Consider the following 22,835-nt stretch of genomic DNA (forward strand, 5'->3'; position numbering starts at 1 on the left):
GCATTTGCTTAGCCCCTACTAAATTGAATAGGTGGGAACAAAAAAATAATATAAAGAAACTGGGATAAAGATGTGTGAGTGAATATGTGAAAATACAATATGCAGAATTACAATGGTGATTAGTCATTGGCCAGTACCAATGTCTCTTAAAAAAAAGTTCTCCCCCCCTAACTGAAGTTGCAGCTACATCAGCTTCATCAGAGAGTTAGGGTTACCCCAACCTTTCAAGCAATATTGTATTGTAGTTTTCATAATAAAAAAATGATTACAATAATAATGTTGTTGCATTTATTATCAATACAGTGACTGTACTGTGAAGTGAGAATACATTCAACATTCTAGTAATACATGTACAGTGATGGCTAACATATATGGTATTACCTTTTTGGTCATGTACTTAAGAGAAGCACTGATATAAACAAAAGGTAAATAACTAACTATTTACATCTTATTTCTCTGGAAAAACCTTTCCAGTGATTTCACTCACATATGCGCCCCATTCTATGCATTAACTATTCTGATAAATATATACATAGTGAACTTTCTTACCCCAATTTTTTTTATTCTTCCTCTCAGTTGCCATATTTTATTTTTGTATTTTGAATATGTGAATCAGCAGTATATATTTTTCAGGAATCTGGAGCATTTCCTGAAGTTTTTATTTTTTTTAAGGCTAAATATTATCCACGCTACTAACTGGGGGGTGGAGGGGGGGGAAGAATTGTCATATCTACAGTATTATTTCTGTTTGTTCTACATTTTAAAATGATCATGGAATATAAATATTGCTCTATCTAAGATAAAGAAAATATATTTTTATAAGAAAGCAACATCAAGGCAGAAATATATTTAATAAAATAAAATCTAAACAGTTATGTATATTTCTAGTCCTCATAGCACTAGCTTTATATTCATTTTTGCAAATAATCTATAACCTAAACACAACCGGCATGTTATAGAGAATTATATTTAATAAAATCTTTTCACTATCTTTGCTCCATTCAACACTTTATTTTGCATGGTTAGGAGAATTTTATCAGACTTTGATAAAAGTGTGAATGCCTCCTTTTCCTCAGTAGTTGTGTGTTTCTTCTTGGGTACATCTCATGAAGCAAATGTTTCATTGGGACTTACAGTATGTTCATGTGTTTGCAAATGCCAGTGTGGTGAGGAATGATCCACAGACTGTTTTCATCAATGTCAGTTTTAAGTTCTGTTCCACTTTCATTTCTTCTGGAAAACTCTCTGGGAAGACAGCATTTTTCGGCATATGTTTTTCTCTTAGTTTGTTCTACATTCAGATTTTCCATATATGTATAGATCAGAAAAAAATACTCATTTGGTGGTCTTTTCAAGAATACTTTGCTGGCTAGCTCTTTCCCTGTCCAACAAGATTAATTCAGTTCTTGCTGATGATGTCACTATAGCACCAGAAACGTGAACATTAGATGAGGTCCCTGTGTTTTCATTTTCTTCACCCTTAATTGTTTCTTCTTTAGGTGATAAATTTTCTTCTGCATCAAAAAATGTTTCAGGTTTCTCTGATGGACTTTCATCATCTGAAGTTTTCATTTCTTTTAGATTTGTCTCTTCTTCTTTGTCAATGTTCTTAGCCTTTTTTGAAGGGGATGAAAAGCCTAATTTGGGAAATCTAAACCATCCAGTTTTTTCAGTTTGTTTAGAAGAGTCAGTATCTGATGCAGAAGAGTCAACAGGTTGGGTTTCTTCTGGAATTGATTTTTGGACTTCAGGTTTGGAATCTGAGCCTGTGTCATCAATGGAGGAAGAAAACCCAATACTTGGAAGCCAAAATTTGAATCTGCCAGAAGATCTTTTACTGTCAGTTTTTTCTTTTTGATCCTTCATATCTTTTTCTTTATTTTCTGGTATTTTAGCTATTTCACCATCTTTAGAGAGAGGAGATACAGCTATTTCCTCTGGTTGCTTATCAGATTGAGTGTCTCCAAGTTTACTGGAAGGCTGTACTTCAACTGTAAATGTTTTCAGTTTTGGCAAACTGACACTGGAAGATACGACATCATTAGATTCATCAGTTTCACTTTGTGGTTTGCCAGATAATTTAAACTCAGCAGTGTCACTCTTTTGTATTGCTATCCCTAAATTTTCATCAGAAAGTTTAGGTTGGTGAACTTCACTCTCAGACACCTCATGTTTATATTCTGAATAAGACTGCAGTTTGACTGGCATGTCTAGTTTAACATGTGACTCAGGTATCTTCACTTTGAGAAGTGAAAATCCAAAACTAGCAGTTTTAATTTCTGATGAAGGAATCTCAGATTCTTTCACTATCTGAGAGGAGTAAGTCTCATGTGTTTCGATATCAACATGTCCAGATTCAACTTCACCTTGTGTCTTTATTTCTTTACCCTCTGCAAGTGGTCCCTGAATTTGTAGTGCTGCTTTTGAAACCGAAGAGTCTGTGGATGGGAGCTTAACATATTCCTGTGGGGTTTTAATGTCACGTTCAGCCAATGTTGGAATTTTGACTGATGGCCTTCGGATATTACCACCCGCAAGTTCTGGTCTTTCTTTAGGGATCTTAGTGCTTACTTCCAGTTTTGGTGCTTCAATGTCAGTACCAGCACCTTTCAAGTCTGTTGCCACTTTTGATGTTGAAACGTCAGTTTCAGCTGTGGGTGCATTGTAAGTGAAGGCTGGTATTTTTAACTTGGGAATTTTAATATTTACCTCTACACTTTCAGTTTGTTTGTCTGCCTTGTCCTCTGAAATCCTGGTTGATGATTCCATAACGTCTGAACTTGGACTTTGCAGGTCAATGGAGCCATCTGCTTTTTTAAACTGGATTTCCACTATGCCTAGTTCAGTTTTAGGCAGTGAAACATCAGCCTCTAACTTTGGGAGAAAGACATCAACTTCAGAACCCTTTGCTTTTGAATGTAACACTCCAAACTTTGGCATCTTAAATTTAGATGTTTTTATTTTGCTTGCTTCATCTCCATCTTCTGCTTTCACCCTGACTCCTGCAGAAATAGCCTTTTCAACACTTTCAGCTGGAAATTCTATTTCATGGTCTACAACACTTATTTCAGTATCCATTTTAATTCCCGGAGCACCTATCTTGGTCTCTTCAAGGTTGGTTTTAACATCAGCAACATTTCCTGTTCCCTTTGTGGCAGGCCATCCAAATGAGGGTACACTGAATTTTGGCATTTTTAATTTACTTTCTCTTCCTTGAACATCCTTTCCTGTAGATTTTATCACACCCCCTAGCTTTTCAGTTTTAACTCCTTCACCTGCGTGTAGAATGTCCAGCTCTACTTTTGGGAGGACATCTAATTTCTTCTGTGTTCCATCCAAAGCAATTTCAACAGATGGTGCTTTGGCGCCTATTTCTGGACTCTTCAGCTCAATGGAATGTTCTGCTGTTGGAACCTCTGCACACTCTGATTTGGCTTTTTGTTCTTGAAGGGTCAGATCACATGTAGGGTGTGTAATGTCAGCTTTTGGTAAGCTGATGTCCACCCCAGTTTTTGAAGCACTAATTTCTGATGTAGAGAGTTCTACCTTAGGTATCATGATTTTTGGAGTATGTGTTTTCAATTGTTGTCCTTCAGCACCGCGTTTAACTACATCAGCATAAGTTTCCATTTCAGGAATGCTCACTTTAATGACTGCTTTTTCTGGAGGTAGTGAAACTTCTGCTTCAAACTTTGGTGAAGTAACATCAGAACTTTTACCTTTGTGGAGAGAAACTCCCACTTTTGGAATCTCTGCTTTAGCAGATTTGATTTTACCTTCCAAAACATCCTTTCCAGCAGCAGATTCAGTGTCCACATGTGGCAATGATGTTGCATATTCAGGAGCTTCTATTTCAGTTTGCATTTCAGCAGAAGGAGCACTTACTTGTGGCTTTTCCAGGCTCCCTTCACTATCAATGTCATCTCTTTTTCCCTTAGAAGATGACCGACCAAATATTGGCATTCTAAATTTTGGCATTTTAAACCAGCTCTGATGTTCTTCAGTCTGAATTTCTCCAGACTTCATTTCATGTTCTCCTTGCACTTTCATATCCTCCACCTCAGGGCTTTGAAAGGCCACCTCTGTGGTTGAAAGAGAAATGGATGGGAGACTAACATCCATCTCTGGAGCTTTAATGTCAGTGATAGAAACTTGAGGCATTTTCATTTTCCCAGTTGAAACCTCTATTTCTGCATCAGAGACATCAGATTTAACTTCTAGTATTGGAGCTTCCACAGCAATGTCAGCAATATCTGTTGTCATTGTAAGCTGGGGAACTCCAGCTTCCATTTTGGGTAAGCTGATCTCACTTTCTGGTCTTTTTCCTTTTGGAAGTGAAATTCCAAACTTTGGCTTTTGGAATTTAGGCATTGTCATCTTCCCCTCAAGACCTTCAACTTTCACTTCTGCTCCATCTACCACCAATGGTCCTTCGATTCCTGTTTCTGGACTCTTCAGCTCAATGGAAGCTTCTGCTGTGGGAAATTTAATACCCGTGGACAAGCTGACATCATCACCAGCAGACCCTGATTTGAGGTCAGCTTGTTGAAGACTCACATCATCTGTAGGAAAGGTGGCATCAACCTTAGGTAGGCTAATGTCCATGTCTGATTTGGGAACTTTGATTTCTGGTTTGGAAAATTCCAAAGTAGGAATCTGAACTTTTGGCATTTTTATGCTTATTTGTGCTCCCTCTTCTATGCTTTTGGTATGACTGCTTTCTATATCAGGTATCTGCACTAAGTCTTCTCCATCTCTTTCTGGTTTAGGAACAGTAACATCAGCTTCCACTTTTGGCAGATTCACCTGAGATTTAGGAACCTTAATTTTGGAGAATGAAATTTTAGGTATGATAAATTGAGGCTTTTTAATTTGGCTTTTTTGTTCTTTTTTTCCTGTAGATATTTCAAGAGCAAGATCCATGCTTGGACCTTGATCCTCAGTTACAGTTTCTGCTAGTTTTGTGTCTGTTTTGCCTGATGATACAGTAATTTTAGGCTCTTCCAGAAGTTCTTCAAAATCGGCTTTAATGCTTGCTTCTTTTTTTGGTGACCAACTAAATGATGGCAATTTGAATTTTGGCAACTTGAAATGTCCTTCTTTCCCTTCCATATCTGTATCTCCAGGTTTTATTTCTCCCTCAACTATTGTTGCTTTAGATGCCATATTTGAATCTTGAATACCAATCTCTGCCATTGGAACAGAAACATTGGATTGGAGGTTAATGTCAACTTTGGGTGTCTTGATATCAGCTTCAGGTATTTTGGGCATTTTGATTTTCCAGCCTGAAGATTCTGTTTCTGCATTAGGGATGGCAGATTCAACTTCTACTGTTGGTGCTTCCACAGCAACGTCAATAATATCTGTCATCACTTTTAGCTGGGGAATATCAGCTTCCATTTTGGGTAAGCTGATCTCACTCTCTGGCACTTTCCCTTTACGACGTGAAATTCCAAACTTTGGCTTTTGGAATTTGGGCACTTTAATCTTCCCTTCAAGACCTTCAGCTTTCAGCTCTGCTCCATCCACAACAATTCCAGCTGATATTCCTTCAACTCCTGTTTCTGGACTTTGCAACTCTATGGACCCTTCTGAGGTTGGAATCTTAATATCTGGGGCTGACAGGCTGACATCAGCACCAGCAGACGTCAGTTTCAAGTCAGCTTGTTGAATAGTCACATCATATGTAGGAAGCTTGACATCAACCGTAGGTAAGCTAACATCCACATCCGTTTTGGGAGCTTTGATTTCTGGTTTTGAAAATTCTGAAGTAGAGATATTAACCTCTCCATCTCCACCGCTTCCTTTCTCTGATATCTGCACTGAAACATCTCCTTCATTTTCTGGTTTAGGACCACTAACATCACTTTCCAATTTTGGCAGAGAGACCTGTGCTTTGTGACCCTTCATTTTAGGAAGTGATATCTTTGGCATGCTGAACTGAGGCTTTTTAATTTTCTCCTTCTCACCTATAGGCATATCGCTTTCGAGATCCACACTTGGGCACCAAACCTCAGCTACAGTTAATGTTAATTCAGCTTCTGTTTCTCCTAAAGAAGAGGCCAAAGTAGGCTCCTCAAGGATTGCTTCAGTATCACATGTAACAACTGCTTCTTTCTTTGGTGACCAACGAAATGATGGGAGTTTGAATTTTGGCATTTTGAACTTGCTTTCTTTCCCTTCCATGTCTTTTTCTCCAGATTTTATTTCACTCTCAGTCTTTACCACTTTACTTTCTAAATCTGGGCCTCGAATGTCTACTTTTGTTGTTGGCATGGTAACATCAACGGATGGGAGGCTGATGTCCACCTTTGGTGCTCCATCAGCTTTAGGTATTTGAGGCATTTTGAGCGATGGCAGTTGCATTTTTAAGCCTGACACTTCTGTTCTTGCATCAGAGACTTCACATTTAACATCAAAAGATGAAGTTTCAATAGCAATCTCAGTAACCTCAGCTATCTCTTTTGGTTTGGAAATGTCAGCTTCCATTTGGGGTGGGCTGATCTCAGTCTCTGGAATTTTTCCCTTAGGCAGTGAAATTCCAAACTTCATCTTTTGGAATTTAGGCATTTTAGTCTTCCCTTCGAAACCGTCAAGCTTCACTTCTCGTCTATCTATAGCAACGTCAACAGATGGTATTTTAGCAACTATTTCTGGACTCTTCAGCTCAGTGGAACTTTCTGTCACTGCAACTTTAATATCTGTCTCTGGAATGCTTACATCACCAACAGAAGACCCAGATATCACTTTGGGTTCTTGAATACTCATGTGATACTTAGTAAGAGTGACATCATCTTTCAGTAAGTTTGGATCCTGGTCAGCTATACGGGCACTGATATCAACTTTGGAAAAACCCAAATCAGGAATCCAAAATTTTGGTAAATTAACACTTTTGACCCTTACATCTTCTCCACACTCAGGAAGGTCCACGCTACTCTCAGGGCCTGAAAACCTCAATGGTATTCCTTCAGCTATTACATTAGCTTCAGTTATAGGGTCAAAAACATCAGCCTGCAACTTGGGATCACTAATTTCAGATTTCGGTATCTTAGAAATTGAAACCTTTGGAATTTTAAAATGAGGCATTTTAGATGTCCCCTTAACACTATCTTTTCCAGAACTACTTGGAATTTCAAGTCCAACACTTGGAGCCTGGATTACAGGTCCTGACTGTGTTATCTCTCCTTCTGCCCCAGCTGACGGCACTGTCACCTGGGGCTCCTTGAGGCTTGATTCAACATCTGCTATGCCACCACTGGTCTCTTTTGTGGTGGACCAGCCAAATGAAGGCATGCCGAATTTTGGCATTTTGAACTTACTTTCTTTTCCCTTAGCATCTTTATCTGTGGCTTTTATTTCACCTTCTATCTTTACCGCTTGAGCTGTTGCTTCTGGGCCTTGAATGTCCACCTCGGCCTTTGGAAGAGAAACGTCTACTGATGGGAGGGTGATGTCCACCTTTGGTGCTTGAAGGTCTGCTTTAGGCATTTTGGGCATTTTGAGTGATGGCATTTGGATTTTCCAGCCGGAAGCTTCAGTCTCTAGGTCAGGAACATCAGCTTCCACTGCTAGCGTCGGGGTTTCCACGCCGATTGCACCCACTTGGCCTTTGACTTTTGGCTTGGGAATGTCAGCTTCCATTTTGGGTAAGCTGATCTTGCCTTCTGGCACTTTGCCTTTTGGAAGTGAAACTCCAAACTTTGGCTTTTCAAATTTAGGCATTTGAATTTTCCCTTCCAAACCGGCAGTTTTCACCTCTGCTCCCTCCACCGCAATTTCAGCTGATGGTGCCTTCGCTTCAATTCCTGGACCCTTCAGCTCAAAGGAACCTTCTATTTTGGGAATCTTGACTCCAGGTGCTGAGATTTTGACATCTGCAGGAACGGAGGCTGCTTTCAGGTCAGCTTCTTGAAGACTGACATCACACGTGGGAAGTGAGACATCGGCTTTGGGTAAAGTAACGTCCACGTCTACTTTGGGAGCTTTGATTTCAGGTTTAGAAAATCCCGTAGAAGGCATCTTGACTTTTGGCATGTGTATTTGCATCCCTGTTGCCTCTGCTTTCCCTGTCTCAACTTCAATACTGCTTTCCATGGCGGGAACTTTCACTTCAAATCCCCCCTCTTTCATTTCGGCTTGTGATTTGGGAAGGGAAATATCTGCCTCTACCTTTGGCAGACTGACCTGTACCTGGGGAGCCTTGACTTTGGGAAGCTTCACACTCGGCAGCTTAACATCAGGCATTTTAAGTTTCCCCTGCTCACCATCTTTTCCTGCAGAAGTCCCGATTTCCAGTTCAGCACTTGGAGCCTGGATTGCGGGTCCTGACAGTGTTATCTCTCCTTCTGCCCCAGCTGACGGCACTGTCACCTGGGGCTCTTTGAGGCTTGCTTCAACATCTGCTACGCCACCACTGGTCTCTTTTGTGGTGGACCAGCCAAATGAAGGCATGCCGAATTTTGGCAGTTTGAACTTACTTTCTTTTCCTTTCGCATCTTTCTCTGTGGCTTTTATTTCACCTTCTATCTTTACCGCTTGAGCTGTTGCTTCTGGGCCTTGAATGTCCACCTCGGCCTTTGGAAGAGAAATGTCTACTGATGGGAGGGTGATGTCCACCTTTGGTGCTTGAAGGTCTGCTTTAGGCATTTTGGGCATTTTGAGTGATGGCATTTGGATTTTCCAGCCGGAAGCTTCAGTCTCTAGGTCAGGAACATCAGCTTCCACTGCTAGCGTCGGGGTTTCCACGCCGATTGCACCCACTTGGCCTTTGACTTTTGGCTTGGGAATGTCAGCTTCCATTTTGGGTAAGCTGATCTCGCCTTCTGGCACTTTGCCTTTTGGAAGTGAAACTCCAAACTTTGGCTTTTCAAATTTAGGCATTTGAATTTTCCCTTCCAAACCGGCAGTTTTCACCTCTGCTCCCTCCACCGCAATTTCAGCTGATGGTGCCTTCGCTTCAATTCCTGGACCCTTCAGCTCAAAGGAACCTTCTATTTTGGGAATCTTGACTCCAGGTGCTGAGATTTTGACATCTGCAGGAACGGAGGCTGCTTTCAGGTCAGCTTCTTGAAGACTGACATCACACGTGGGAAGTGAGACATCGGCTTTGGGTAAAGTAACGTCCACGTCTACTTTGGGAGCTTTGATTTCAGGTTTAGAAAATCCCGTAGAAGGCATCTTGACTTTTGGCATGTGTATTTGCATCCCTGTTGCCTCTGCTTTCCCTGTCTCAACTTCAATACTGCTTTCCATGGCGGGAACTTTCACTTCAAATCCCCCCTCTTTCATTTCGGCTTGTGATTTGGGAAGGGAAATATCTGCCTCTACCTTTGGCAGACTGACCTGTACCTGGGGAGCCTTGACTTTGGGAAGCTTCACACTCGGCAGCTTAACATCAGGCATTTTAAGTTTCCCCTGCTCACCATCTTTTCCTGCAGAAGTCCCGATTTCCAGTTCAGCACTTGGAGCCTGGATTGCGGGTCCTGACAGTGTTATTTCTCCTTCTGCCCCAGCTGACGGCACTGTCACCTGGGGCTCTTTGAGGCTTGCTTCAACATCTGCTACGCCACCACTGGTCTCTTTTGTGGTGGACCAGCCAAATGAAGGCATGCCGAATTTTGGCAGTTTGAACTTCCTTTCTTTTCCTTTCGCATCTTTCTCTGTGGCTTTTATTTCACCTTCTATCTTTACCGCTTGAGCTGTTGCTTCTGGGCCTTGAATGTCCACCTCGGCCTTTGGAAGAGAAACGTCTACTGATGGGAGGGTGATGTCCACCTTTGGTGCTTGAAGGTCTGCTTTAGGCATTTTGGGCATTTTGAGTGATGGCATTTGGATTTTCCAGCCGGAAGCTTCAGTCTCTAGGTCAGGAACATCAGCTTCCACTGCTAGCGTCGGGGTTTCCACGCCGATTGCACCCACTTGGCCTTTGACTTTTGGCTTGGGAATGTCAGCTTCCATTTTGGGTAAGCTGATCTTGCCTTCTGGCACTTTGCCTTTTGGAAGTGAAACTCCAAACTTTGGCTTTTCAAATTTAGGCATTTGAATTTTCCCTTCCAAACCGGCAGTTTTCACCTCTGCTCCCTCCACCGCAATTTCAGCTGATGGTGCCTTCGCTTCAATTCCTGGACCCTTCAGCTCAAAGGAACCTTCTATTTTGGGAATCTTGACTCCAGGTGCTGAGATTTTGACATCTGCAGGAACGGAGGCTGCTTTCAGGTCAGCTTCTTGAAGACTGACATCACACGTGGGAAGTGAGACATCGGCTTTGGGTAAAGTAACGTCCACGTCTACTTTGGGAGCTTTGATTTCAGGTTTAGAAAATCCCGTAGAAGGCATCTTGACTTTTGGCATGTGTATTTGCATCCCTGTTGCCTCTGCTTTCCCTGTCTCAACTTCAATACTGCTTTCCATGGCGGGAACTTTCACTTCAAATCCCCCCTCTTTCATTTCGGCTTGTGATTTGGGAAGGGAAATATCTGCCTCTACCTTTGGCAGACTGACCTGTACCTGGGGAGCCTTGACTTTGGGAAGCTTCACACTCGGCAGCTTAACATCAGGCATTTTAAGTTTCCCCTGCTCACCATCTTTTCCTGCAGAAGTCCCGATTTCCAGTTCAGCACTTGGAGCCTGGATTGCGGGTCCTGACAGTGTTATCTCTCCTTCTGCCCCAGCTGACGGCACTGTCACCTGGGGCTCTTTGAGGCTTGCTTCAACATCTGCTACGCCACCACTGGTCTCTTTTGTGGTGGACCAGCCAAATGAAGGCATGCCGAATTTTGGCAGTTTGAACTTACTTTCTTTTCCTTTCGCATCTTTCTCTGTGGCTTTTATTTCACCTTCTATCTTTACCGCTTGAGCTGTTGCTTCTGGGCCTTGAATGTCCACCTCGGCCTTTGGAAGAGAAATGTCTACTGATGGGAGGGTGATGTCCACCTTTGGTGCTTGAAGGTCTGCTTTAGGCATTTTGGGCATTTTGAGTGATGGCATTTGGATTTTCCAGCCGGAAGCTTCAGTCTCTAGGTCAGGAACATCAGCTTCCACTGCTAGCGTCGGGGTTTCCACGCCGATTGCACCCACTTGGCCTTTGACTTTTGGCTTGGGAATGTCAGCTTCCATTTTGGGTAAGCTGATCTCGCCTTCTGGCACTTTGCCTTTTGGAAGTGAAACTCCAAACTTTGGCTTTTCAAATTTAGGCATTTGAATTTTCCCTTCCAAACCGGCAGTTTTCACCTCTGCTCCCTCCACCGCAATTTCAGCTGATGGTGCCTTCGCTTCAATTCCTGGACCCTTCAGCTCAAAGGAACCTTCTATTTTGGGAATCTTGACTCCAGGTGCTGAGATTTTGACATCTGCAGGAACGGAGGCTGCTTTCAGGTCAGCTTCTTGAAGACTGACATCACACGTGGGAAGTGAGACATCGGCTTTGGGTAAAGTAACGTCCACGTCTACTTTGGGAGCTTTGATTTCAGGTTTAGAAAATCCCGTAGAAGGCATCTTGACTTTTGGCATGTGTATTTGCATCCCTGTTGCCTCTGCTTTCCCTGTCTCAACTTCAATACTGCTTTCCATGGCGGGAACTTTCACTTCAAATCCCCCCTCTTTCATTTCGGCTTGTGATTTGGGAAGGGAAATATCTGCCTCTACCTTTGGCAGACTGACCTGTACCTGGGGAGCCTTGACTTTGGGAAGCTTCACACTCGGCAGCTTAACATCAGGCATTTTAAGTTTCCCCTGCTCACCATCTTTTCCTGCAGAAGTCCCGATTTCCAGTTCAGCACTTGGAGCCTGGATTGCGGGTCCTGACAGTGTTATCTCTCCTTCTGCCCCAGCTGACGGCACTGTCACCTGGGGCTCTTTGAGGCTTGCTTCAACATCTGCTACGCCACCACTGGTCTCTTTTGTGGTGGACCAGCCAAATGAAGGCATGCCGAATTTTGGCAGTTTGAACTTACTTTCTTTTCCTTTCGCATCTTTCTCTGTGGCTTTTATTTCACCTTCTATCTTTACCGCTTGAGCTGTTGCTTCTGGGCCTTGAATGTCCACCTCGGCCTTTGGAAGAGAAATGTCTACTGATGGGAGGGTGATGTCCACCTTTGGTGCTTGAAGGTCTGCTTTAGGCATTTTGGGCATTTTGAGTGATGGCATTTGGATTTTCCAGCCGGAAGCTTCAGTCTCTAGGTCAGGAACATCAGCTTCCACTGCTAGCGTCGGGGTTTCCACGCCGATTGCACCCACTTGGCCTTTGACTTTTGGCTTGGGAATGTCAGCTTCCATTTTGGGTAAGCTGATCTCGCCTTCTGGCACTTTGCCTTTTGGAAGTGAAACTCCAAACTTTGGCTTTTCAAATTTAGGCATTTGAATTTTCCCTTCCAAACCGGCAGTTTTCACCTCTGCTCCCTCCACCGCAATTTCAGCTGATGGTGCCTTCGCTTCAATTCCTGGACCCTTCAGCTCAAAGGAACCTTCTATTTTGGGAATCTTGACTCCAGGTGCTGAGATTTTGACATCTGCAGGAACGGAGGCTGCTTTCAGGTCAGCTTCTTGAAGACTGACATCACACGTGGGAAGTGAGACATCGGCTTTGGGTAAAGTAACGTCCACGTCTACTTTGGGAGCTTTGATTTCAGGTTTAGAAAATCCCGTAGAAGGCATCTTGACTTTTGGCATGTGTATTTGCATCCCTGTTGCCTCTGCTTTCCCTGTCTCAACTTCAATACTGCTTTCCATGGCGGGAACTTTCACTTCAAATCCCCCCTCTTTCATTTCGGCTTGTGATTTGGGAAGGGAAATATCTGCCTCTACCTTTGGCAGACTGACCTGTACCTGGGGAGCCTTGACTTTGGGAAGCTTCACACTCGGCAGCTTAACATCAGGCATTTTAAGTTTCCCCTGCTCACCATCTTTTCCTGCAGAAGTCCCGATTTCCAGTTCAGCACTTGGAGCCTGGATTGCGGGTCCTGACAGTGTTATCTCTCCTTCTGCCCCAGCTGACGGCACTGTCACCTGGGGCTCTTTGAGGCTTGCTTCAACATCTGCTACGCCACCACTGGTCTCTTTTGTGGTGGACCAGCCAAATGAAGGCATGCCGAATTTTGGCAGTTTGAACTTACTTTCTTTTCCTTTCGCATCTTTCTCTGTGGCTTTTATTTCACCTTCTATCTTTACCGCTTGAGCTGTTGCTTCTGGGCCTTGAATGTCCACCTCGGCCTTTGGAAGAGAAATGTCTACTGATGGGAGGGTGATGTCCACCTTTGGTGCTTGAAGGTCTGCTTTAGGCATTTTGGGCATTTTGAGTGATGGCATTTGGATTTTCCAGCCGGAAGCTTCAGTCTCTAGGTCAGGAACATCAGCTTCCACTGCTAGCGTCGGGGTTTCCACGCCGATTGCACCCACTTGGCCTTTGACTTTTGGCTTGGGAATGTCAGCTTCCATTTTGGGTAAGCTGATCTCGCCTTCTGGCACTTTGCCTTTTGGAAGTGAAACTCCAAACTTTGGCTTTTCAAATTTAGGCATTTGAATTTTCCCTTCCAAACCGGCAGTTTTCACCTCTGCTCCCTCCACCGCAATTTCAGCTGATGGTGCCTTCGCTTCAATTCCTGGACCCTTCAGCTCAAAGGAACCTTCTATTTTGGGAATCTTGACTCCAGGTGCTGAGATTTTGACATCTGCAGGAACGGAGGCTGCTTTCAGGTCAGCTTCTTGAAGACTGACATCACACGTGGGAAGTGAGACATCGGCTTTGGGTAAAGTAACGTCCACGTCTACTTTGGGAGCTTTGATTTCAGGTTTAGAAAATCCCGTAGAAGGCATCTTGACTTTTGGCATGTGTATTTGCATCCCTGTTGCCTCTGCTTTCCCTGTCTCAACTTCAATACTGCTTTCCATGGCGGGAACTTTCACTTCAAATCCCCCCTCTTTCATTTCGGCTTGTGATTTGGGAAGGGAAATATCTGCCTCTACCTTTGGCAGACTGACCTGTACCTGGGGAGCCTTGACTTTGGGAAGCTTCACACTCGGCAGCTTAACATCAGGCATTTTAAGTTTCCCCTGCTCACCATCTTTTCCTGCAGAAGTCCCGATTTCCAGTTCAGCACTTGGAGCCTGGATTGCGGGTCCTGACAGTGTTATCTCTCCTTCTGCCCCAGCTGACGGCACTGTCACCTGGGGCTCTTTGAGGCTTGCTTCAACATCTGCTACGCCACCACTGGTCTCTTTTGTGGTGGACCAGCCAAATGAAGGCATGCCGAATTTTGGCAGTTTGAACTTACTTTCTTTTCCTTTCGCATCTTTCTCTGTGGCTTTTATTTCACCTTCTATCTTTACCGCTTGAGCTGTTGCTTCTGGGCCTTGAATGTCCACCTCGGCCTTTGGAAGAGAAATGTCTACTGATGGGAGGGTGATGTCCACCTTTGGTGCTTGAAGGTCTGCTTTAGGCATTTTGGGCATTTTGAGTGATGGCATTTGGATTTTCCAGCCGGAAGCTTCAGTCTCTAGGTCAGGAACATCAGCTTCCACTGCTAGCGTCGGGGTTTCCACGCCGATTGCACCCACTTGGCCTTTGACTTTTGGCTTGGGAATGTCAGCTTCCATTTTGGGTAAGCTGATCTCGCCTTCTGGCACTTTGCCTTTTGGAAGTGAAACTCCAAACTTTGGCTTTTCAAATTTAGGCATTTGAATTTTCCCTTCCAAACCGGCAGTTTTCACCTCTGCTCCCTCCACCGCAATTTCAGCTGATGGTGCCTTCGCTTCAATTCCTGGACCCTTCAGCTCAAAGGAACCTTCTATTTTGGGAATCTTGACTCCAGGTGCTGAGATTTTGACATCTGCAGGAACGGAGGCTGCTTTCAGGTCAGCTTCTTGAAGACTGACATCACACGTGGGAAGTGAGACATCGGCTTTGGGTAAAGTAACGTCCACGTCTACTTTGGGAGCTTTGATTTCAGGTTTAGAAAATCCCGTAGAAGGCATCTTGACTTTTGGCATGTGTATTTGCATCCCTGTTGCCTCTGCTTTCCCTGTCTCAACTTCAATACTGCTTTCCATGGCGGGAACTTTCACTTCAAATCCCCCCTCTTTCATTTCGGCTTGTGATTTGGGAAGGGAAATATCTGCCTCTACCTTTGGCAGACTGACCTGTACCTGGGGAGCCTTGACTTTGGGAAGCTTCACACTCGGCAGCTTAACATCAGGCATTTTAAGTTTCCCCTGCTCACCATCTTTTCCTGCAGAAGTCCCGATTTCCAGTTCAGCACTTGGAGCCTGGATTGCGGGTCCTGACAGTGTTATCTCTCCTTCTGCCCCAGCTGACGGCACTGTCACCTGGGGCTCTTTGAGGCTTGCTTCAACATCTGCTACGCCACCACTGGTCTCTTTTGTGGTGGACCAGCCAAATGAAGGCATGCCGAATTTTGGCAGTTTGAACTTACTTTCTTTTCCTTTCGCATCTTTCTCTGTGGCTTTTATTTCACCTTCTATCTTTACCGCTTGAGCTGTTGCTTCTGGGCCTTGAATGTCCACCTCGGCCTTTGGAAGAGAAATGTCTACTGATGGGAGGGTGATGTCCACCTTTGGTGCTTGAAGGTCTGCTTTAGGCATTTTGGGCATTTTGAGTGATGGCATTTGGATTTTCCAGCCGGAAGCTTCAGTCTCTAGGTCAGGAACATCAGCTTCCACTGCTAGCGTCGGGGTTTCCACGCCGATTGCACCCACTTGGCCTTTGACTTTTGGCTTGGGAATGTCAGCTTCCATTTTGGGTAAGCTGATCTCGCCTTCTGGCACTTTGCCTTTTGGAAGTGAAACTCCAAACTTTGGCTTTTCAAATTTAGGCATTTGAATTTTCCCTTCCAAACCGGCAGTTTTCACCTCTGCTCCCTCCACCGCAATTTCAGCTGATGGTGCCTTCGCTTCAATTCCTGGACCCTTCAGCTCAAAGGAACCTTCTATTTTGGGAATCTTGACTCCAGGTGCTGAGATTTTGACATCTGCAGGAACGGAGGCTGCTTTCAGGTCAGCTTCTTGAAGACTGACATCACACGTGGGAAGTGAGACATCGGCTTTGGGTAAAGTAACGTCCACGTCTACTTTGGGAGCTTTGATTTCAGGTTTAGAAAATCCCGTAGAAGGCATCTTGACTTTTGGCATGTGTATTTGCATCCCTGTTGCCTCTGCTTTCCCTGTCTCAACTTCAATACTGCTTTCCATGGCGGGAACTTTCACTTCAAATCCCCCCTCTTTCATTTCGGCTTGTGATTTGGGAAGGGAAATATCTGCCTCTACCTTTGGCAGACTGACCTGTACCTGGGGAGCCTTGACTTTGGGAAGCTTCACACTCGGCAGCTTAACATCAGGCATTTTAAGTTTCCCCTGCTCACCATCTTTTCCTGCAGAAGTCCCGATTTCCAGTTCAGCACTTGGAGCCTGGATTGCGGGTCCTGACAGTGTTATTTCTCCTTCTGCCCCAGCTGACGGCACTGTCACCTGGGGCTCTTTGAGGCTTGCTTCAACATCTGCTACGCCACCACTGGTCTCTTTTGTGGTGGACCAGCCAAATGAAGGCATGCCGAATTTTGGCAGTTTGAACTTCCTTTCTTTTCCTTTCGCATCTTTCTCTGTGGCTTTTATTTCACCTTCTATCTTTACCGCTTGAGCTGTTGCTTCTGGGCCTTGAATGTCCACCTCGGCCTTTGGAAGAGAAACGTCTACTGATGGGAGGGTGATGTCCACCTTTGGTGCTTGAAGGTCTGCTTTAGGCATTTTGGGCATTTTGAGTGATGGCATTTGGATTTTCCAGCCGGAAGCTTCAGTCTCTAGGTCAGGAACATCAGCTTCCACTGCTAGCGTCGGGGTTTCCACGCCGATTGCACCCACTTGGCCTTTGACTTTTGGCTTGGGAATGTCAGCTTCCATTTTGGGTAAGCTGATCTTGCCTTCTGGCACTTTGCCTTTTGGAAGTGAAACTCCAAACTTTGGCTTTTCAAATTTAGGCATTTGAATTTTCCCTTCCAAACCGGCAGTTTTCACCTCTGCTCCCTCCACCGCAATTTCAGCTGATGGTGCCTTCGCTTCAATTCCTGGACCCTTCAGCTCAAAGGAACCTTCTATTTTGGGAATCTTGACTCCAGGTGCTGAGATTTTGACATCTGCAGGAACGGAGGCTGCTTTCAGGTCAGCTTCTTGAAGACTGACATCACACGTGGGAAGTGAGACATCGGCTTTGGGTAAAGTAACGTCCACGTCTACTTTGGGAGCTTTGATTTCAGGTTTAGAAAATCCCGTAGAAGGCATCTTGACTTTTGGCATGTGTATTTGCATCCCTGTTGCCTCTGCTTTCCCTGTCTCAACTTCAATACTGCTTTCCATGGCGGGAACTTTCACTTCAAATCCCCCCTCTTTCATTTCGGCTTGTGATTTGGGAAGGGAAATATCTGCCTCTACCTTTGGCAGACTGACCTGTACCTGGGGAGCCTTGACTTTGGGAAGCTTCACACTCGGCAGCTTAACATCAGGCATTTTAAGTTTCCCCTTCTCACCATCTTTTCCTGCAGAAGTCCCGATTTCCAGTTCAGCACTTGGAGCCTGGATTGCGGGTCCTGACAGTGTTATCTCTCCTTCTGCCCCAGCTGACGGCACTGTCACCTGGGGCTCTTTGAGGCTTGCTTCAACATCTGCTACGCCACCACTGGTCTCTTTTGTGGTGGACCAGCCAAATGAAGGCATGCCGAATTTTGGCAGTTTGAACTTCCTTTCTTTTCCTTTCGCATCTTTCTCTGTGGCTTTTATTTCACCTTCTATCTTTACCGCTTGAGCTGTTGCTTCTGGGCCTTGAATGTCCACCTCGGCCTTTGGAAGAGAAACGTCTACTGATGGGAGGGTGATGTCCACCTTTGGTGCTTGAAGGTCTGCTTTAGGCATTTTGGGCATTTTGAGTGATGGCATTTGGATTTTCCAGCCGGAAGCTTCAGTCTCTAGGTCAGGAACATCAGCTTCCACTGCTAGCGTCGGGGTTTCCACGCCGATTGCACCCACTTGGCCTTTGACTTTTGGCTTGGGAATGTCAGCTTCCATTTTGGGTAAGCTGATCTTGCCTTCTGGCACTTTGCCTTTTGGAAGTGAAACTCCAAACTTTGGCTTTTCAAATTTAGGCATTTGAATTTTCCCTTCCAAACCGGCAGTTTTCACCTCTGCTCCCTCCACCGCAATTTCAGCTGATGGTGCCTTCGCTTCAATTCCTGGACCCTTCAGCTCAAAGGAACCTTCTATTTTGGGAATCTTGACTCCAGGTGCTGAGATTTTGACATCTGCAGGAACGGAGGCTGCTTTCAGGTCAGCTTCTTGAAGACTGACATCACACGTGGGAAGTGAGACATCGGCTTTGGGTAAAGTAACGTCCACGTCTACTTTGGGAGCTTTGATTTCAGGTTTAGAAAATCCCGTAGAAGGCATCTTGACTTTTGGCATGTGTATTTGCATCCCTGTTGCCTCTGCTTTCCCTGTCTCAACTTCAATACTGCTTTCCATGGCGGGAACTTTCACTTCAAATCCCCCCTCTTTCATTTCGGCTTGTGATTTGGGAAGGGAAATATCTGCCTCTACCTTTGGCAGACTGACCTGTACCTGGGGAGCCTTGACTTTGGGAAGCTTCACACTCGGCAGCTTAACATCAGGCATTTTAAGTTTCCCCTGCTCACCATCTTTTCCTGCAGAAGTCCCGATTTCCAGTTCAGCACTTGGAGCCTGGATTGCGGGTCCTGACAGTGTTATCTCTCCTTCTGCCCCAGCTGACGGCACTGTCACCTGGGGCTCTTTGAGGCTTGCTTCAACATCTGCTACGCCACCACTGGTCTCTTTTGTGGTGGACCAGCCAAATGAAGGCATGCCGAATTTTGGCAGTTTGAACTTCCTTTCTTTTCCTTTCGCATCTTTCTCTGTGGCTTTTATTTCACCTTCTATCTTTACCGCTTGAGCTGTTGCTTCCGGGCCTTGAATGTCCACCTCGGCCTTTGGAAGAGAAACGTCTACTGATGGGAGGGTGATGTCCACCTTTGGTGCTTGAAGGTCTGCTTTAGGCATTTTGGGCATTTTGAGTGATGGCATTTGGATTTTCCAGCCGGAAGCTTCAGTCTCTAGGTCAGGAACATCAGCTTCCACTGCTAGCGTCGGGGTTTCCACGCCGATTGCACCCACTTGGCCTTTGACTTTTGGCTTGGGAATGTCAGCTTCCATTTTGGGTAAGCTGATCTCGCCTTCTGGCACTTTGCCTTTTGGAAGTGAAACTCCAAACTTTGGCTTTTCAAATTTAGGCATTTGAATTTCCCCTTCCAAACTGGCAGTTTTCACCTCTGCTCCCTCCACCGCAATTTCAGCTGATGGTGCCTTCGCTTCAATTCCTGGACCCTTCAGCTCAAAGGAACCTTCTATTTTGGGAATCTTGACTCCAGGTGCTGAGATTTTGACATCTGCAGGAACGGAGGCTGCTTTCAGGTCAGCTTCTTGAAGACTGACATCACACGTGGGAAGTGAGACATCGGCTTTGGGTAAAGTAACGTCCACGTCTACTTTGGGAGCTTTGATTTCAGGTTTAGAAAATCCCGTAGAAGGCATCTTGACTTTTGGCATGTGTATTTGCATCCCTGTTGCCTCTGCTTTCCCTGTCTCAACTTCAATACTGCTTTCCATGGCGGGAACTTTCACTTCAAATCCCCCCTCTTTCATTTCGGCTTGTGATTTGGGAAGGGAAATATCTGCCTCTACCTTTGGCAGACTGACCTGTACCTGGGGAGCCTTGACTTTGGGAAGCTTCACACTCGGCAGCTTAACATCAGGCATTTTAAGTTTCCCCTTCTCACCATCTTTTCCTGCAGAAGTCCCGATTTCCAGTTCAGCACTTGGAGCCTGGATTGCGGGTCCTGACAGTGTTATCTCTCCTTCTGCCCCAGCTGACGGCACTGTCACCTGGGGCTCTTTGAGGCTTGCTTCAACATCTGCTACGCCACCACTGGTCTCTTTTGTGGTGGACCAGCCAAATGAAGGCATGCCGAATTTTGGCAGTTTGAACTTACTTTCTTTTCCTTTCGCATCTTTCTCTGTGGCTTTTATTTCACCTTCTATCTTTACCGCTTGAGCTGTTGCTTCTGGGCCTTGAATGTCCACCTCGGCCTTTGGAAGAGAAACGTCTACTGATGGGAGGGTGATGTCCACCTTTGGTGCTTGAAGGTCTGCTTTAGGCATTTTGGGCATTTTGAGTGATGGCATTTGGATTTTCCAGCCAGAAGCTTCAGTCTCTAGGTCAGGAACATCAGCTTCCACTGCTAGCGTCGGGGTTTCCACGCCGATTGCACCCACTTGGCCTTTGACTTTTGGCTTGGGAATGTCAGCTTCCATTTTGGGTAAGCTGATCTCGCCTTCTGGCACTTTGCCTTTTGGAAGTGAAACTCCAAACTTTGGCTTTTCAAATTTAGGCATTTGAATTTTCCCTTCCAAACCGGCAGTTTTCACCTCTGCTCCCTCCACCGCAATTTCAGCTGATGGTGCCTTCGCTTCAATTCCTGGACCCTTCAGCTCAAAGGAACCTTCTATTTTGGGAATCTTGACTCCAGGTGCTGAGATTTTGACATCTGCAGGAACGGAGGCTGCTTTCAGGTCAGCTTCTTGAAGACTGACATCACACGTGGGAAGTGAGACATCGGCTTTGGGTAAAGTAACGTCCACGTCTACTTTGGGAGCTTTGATTTCAGGTTTAGAAAATCCCGTAGAAGGCATCTTGACTTTTGGCATGTGTATTTGCATCCCTGTTGCCTCTGCTTTCCCTGTCTCAACTTCAATACTGCTTTCCATGGCGGGAACTTTCACTTCAAATCCCCCCTCTTTCATTTCGGCTTGTGATTTGGGAAGGGAAATATCTGCCTCTACCTTTGGCAGACTGACCTGTACCTGGGGAGCCTTGACTTTGGGAAGCTTCACACTCGGCAGCTTAACATCAGGCATTTTAAGTTTCCCCTGCTCACCATCTTTTCCTGCAGAAGTCCCGATTTCCAGTTCAGCACTTGGAGCCTGGATTGCGGGTCCTGACAGTGTTATCTCTCCTTCTGCCCCAGCTGACGGCACTGTCACCTGGGGCTCTTTGAGGCTTGCTTCAACATCTGCTACACCACCACTGGTCTCTTTTGTGGTGGACCAGCCAAATGAAGGCATGCCGAATTTTGGCAGTTTGAACTTACTTTCTTTTCCTTTCGCATCTTTCTCTGTGGCTTTTATTTCACCTTCTATCTTTACCGCTTGAGCTGTTGCTTCTGGGCCTTGAATGTCCACCTCGGCCTTTGGAAGAGAAACGTCTACTGATGGGAGGGTGATGTCCACCTTTGGTGCTTGAAGGTCTGCTTTAGGCATTTTGGGCATTTTGAGTGATGGCATTTGGATTTTCCAGCCGGAAGCTTCAGTCTCTAGGTCAGGAACATCAGCTTCCACTGCTAGCGTCGGGGTTTCCACGCCGATTGCACCCACTTGGCCTTTGACTTTTGGCTTGGGAATGTCAGCTTCCATTTTGGGTAAGCTGATCTCGCCTTCTGGCACTTTGCCTTTTGGAAGTGAAACTCCAAACTTTGGCTTTTCAAATTTAGGCATTTGAATTTTCCCTTCCAAACCGGCAGTTTTCACCTCTGCTCCCTCCACCGCAATTTCAGCTGATGGTGCCTTCGCTTCAATTCCTGGACCCTTCAGCTCAAAGGAACCTTCTATTTTGGGAATCTTGACTCCAGGTGCTGAGATTTTGACATCTGCAGGAACGGAGGCTGCTTTCAGGTCAGCTTCTTGAAGACTGACATCACACGTGGGAAGTGAGACATCGGCTTTGGGTAAAGTAACGTCCACGTCTACTTTGGGAGCTTTGATTTCAGGTTTAGAAAATCCCGTAGAAGGCATCTTGACTTTTGGCATGTGTATTTGCATCCCTGTTGCCTCTGCTTTCCCTGTCTCAACTTCAATACTGCTTTCCATGGCGGGAACTTTCACTTCAAATCCCCCCTCTTTCATTTCGGCTTGTGATTTGGGAAGGGAAATATCTGCCTCTACCTTTGGCAGACTGACCTGTACCTGGGGAGCCTTGACTTTGGGAAGCTTCACACTCGGCAGCTTAACATCAGGCATTTTAAGTTTCCCCTTCTCACCATCTTTTCCTGCAGAAGTCCCGATTTCCAGTTCAGCACTTGGAGCCTGGATTGCGGGTCCTGACAGTGTTATCTCTCCTTCTGCCCCAGCTGACGGCACTGTCACCTGGGGCTCTTTGAGGCTTGCTTCAACATCTGCTACGCCACCACTGGTCTCTTTTGTGGTGGACCAGCCAAATGAAGGCATGCCGAATTTTGGCAGTTTGAACTTACTTTCTTTTCCTTTCGCATCTTTCTCTGTGGCTTTTATTTCACCTTCTATCTTTACCGCTTGAGCTGTTGCTTCTGGGCCTTGAATGTCCACCTCGGCCTTTGTAAGAGAAACGTCTACTGATGGGAGGGTGATGTCCACCTTTGGTGCTTGAAGTTCTGCTTTAGGCATTTTGGGCATTTTGAGTGATGGCATTTGGATTTTCCAGCCGGAAGCTTCAGTCTCTAGGTCAGGAACATCAGCTTCCACTGCTAGCGTCGGGGTTTCCACGCCGATTGCACCCACTTGGCCTTTGACTTTTGGCTTGGGAATGTCAGCTTCCATTTTGGGTAAGCTGATCTTGCCTTCTGGCACTTTGCCTTTTGGAAGTGAAACTCCAAACTTTGGCTTTTCAAATTTAGGCATTTGAATTTTCCCTTCCAAACCGGCAGTTTTCACCTCTGCTCCCTCCACCGCAATTTCAG

At 45.3% G+C, this 22,835-nt stretch overlaps 1 protein-coding gene across 1 annotated transcript in view; it reads right to left on the reverse strand.

Moving 5' to 3' along the window:
• Window positions 1–274: 274 nt before the first annotated feature.
• The window catches only part of AHNAK2 (AHNAK nucleoprotein 2), a 107,948-nt gene continuing 85,387 nt past the window's right edge, over window positions 275–22,835 (reverse strand). Inside the window, exon 9 of the mRNA XM_075129916.1 lies at window positions 275–22,546. Coding sequence (XP_074986017.1) covers window positions 1,336–22,546 — 21,211 coding nt within the window. The 3' untranslated portion in view covers window positions 275–1,335. The remainder of the gene's footprint in view (window positions 22,547–22,835) is intronic.

This window comes from Caretta caretta, chromosome 6 (genome assembly GCF_965140235.1).
Source record: "Caretta caretta isolate rCarCar2 chromosome 6, rCarCar1.hap1, whole genome shotgun sequence".
In the NCBI taxonomy this organism is placed as follows: domain Eukaryota; kingdom Metazoa; phylum Chordata; order Testudines; family Cheloniidae; genus Caretta; species Caretta caretta.